This window comes from Tetrahymena thermophila, assembly GCF_000189635.1.
Source record: "Tetrahymena thermophila SB210 genomic scaffold scf_8254098, whole genome shotgun sequence".
NCBI lineage: Eukaryota > Ciliophora > Oligohymenophorea > Hymenostomatida > Tetrahymenidae > Tetrahymena > Tetrahymena thermophila.
Window position 1 is genome coordinate 1 of NW_002476049.1, and position 1834 is coordinate 1834.

The window sequence follows — 1834 nt, forward strand, 5'->3', positions numbered from 1 at the left end:
TGAATTTAAAAATAAATTATTAATATAATGATAGATTTCACAATTTATTAATATATAAATTAAATAATATTTAATTAAATAAAATAAGAAAAAGAAAAACAACATAAAATTAATTATCAATAAATTTATATTTTATTTATTAATTTAAATAAAATAAAATTTAAATTTAAATTAATTATCTTAAATTTAAAAGTTAACAAATAAATAAATATAAAATAATACAAAATTTAAAAATAATTTAATTTATTTATTTTTTAATTAAAAAAAACATGTAGCTCCTCAGCTACAGAAAAAATTGCTGCAAATAGCGATAATATAACACTAAAAGTTTCAAATTATTTGATCGTTTTTGAAGAAACTATAGGGTTCCTTAAGAGGAATTAATTAATTTAAATAAATTTAATTTTTTTATTTTATATAAATAATTAATTTACTTATAAAAATAAATATGAATGATATTTATAAATGTAAATCAATAATAAAATCTATCTATTTATTTATATTTTAGATTAAAAAAAAATTTTCAAAATATTATATAATATTATTCAAACATTTAATATTTATTGATCCTTTTTTCGTGATTTATTTATAATCAGAATATTTTTATAAAGACAACTAATCTTTTTGATTTAAGACACTCGCTTATAACTTTGAATTTTTATGATTCATTGATTTTGCTAATATTTTATAATAAATTTATGTAAATTTTAAATAAATATCAAAATAGAATAAACTTTTAAATTTAAAAATATTTCTTAAATTAATAAATTAAATAAAAGCTATCAAATAAATTCAAAGAGTTTTATTTTTTTTAATTAGCTTTTATAATTCAAAATATCACAATCTAAGACAAATAAACTGTTTTTACCTAAGTTCAAGTGTCAAATTTGAGAGATTAATGCAATTTGCTAAACCAGAACCTAAGCCTGATGCACCTTCGTCACCAATTTAATTACAACTTTTTAAATATTGAAGAAAAATAATATCATTAAATAGTTAATTAGAAGGAAAAAATATGAAATAATAAGATTAATTAATTAATTAATAATAAAAGTAAAAAATTTGAAAATAAAAGCATGAGCTAAATAAATTAACAAAAAAAGAACAAAAAAAAGCAAGCACAATAAAAAGAAAAAGAAAAAAGAGCTTAATTGTTTTTAATTAGTTTTTATAATTCAAAATATCACAATCCAAAACAAATAAACTGTTTTTACCTAAAGGTCAAGTGTCAAATTTGAGAGATTAATGCAATTTGCTAAACCAGAACCTAAGCCTGATGCACCTTCGTCACCAATTTAATTCTCACTTTTTAAATATTGAAGAAAAAATATATCATATAATAGTTAATGAGAAGGAAAAAATGAAGAAAAAAGATGAAATAATAAGATTAATTAATTAATAATTAAAGTAAAAAATTTGAAAATTAAAGTATGAGCCAAATAAATTTACAAAGAAAGAACAAAAAAAATCAAGCACAATAAAAAGAAAAAGAAAAAAGAGCTTTATTTATTATTTTTAATTAGTTTTTATAATTCAAAATATCACAATCCAAAACAAATAAACTGTTTTTACCGAAGGTTAAGTGTCAAATTTGAGAGATTAATGCAATTTGCTAAACCAGAACCTAAGCCTGATGCACCCATTGCACCAATTTAATTACAACTTTTTAAATATTGAAGATAAAATATAACATAAAATAGTAAATGAGAAGGAAAAAATGAAGAAAAAAGATGAAATAATAAGATTAATTAATTAATAATAAAAGTAAAAAATTCGAAAATAAAAGGATGAGCTAAATAAATTAACAAAGAAAGAACAAAAAAAAGCAAGCACA

The 1834-nt window shown here is 17.7% G+C and overlaps 1 protein-coding gene across 1 annotated transcript; it reads right to left on the reverse strand. All coding sequences in view use genetic code 6, as the record gives it.

Annotated features, from left to right (window-relative positions):
* Positions 1-1205: 1205 nt before the first annotated feature.
* Positions 1206-1643, reverse strand: TTHERM_002653413 (hypothetical protein; the record flags this gene model as incomplete). Its single annotated transcript, XM_012800544.1, has 2 exons — positions 1206-1305; positions 1573-1643. Coding segments are annotated over 2 exons (171 nt in total), but the record flags the coding sequence as incomplete, so codon positions are not given.
* Between the last annotated feature and the right edge of the window lie 191 nt (positions 1644-1834).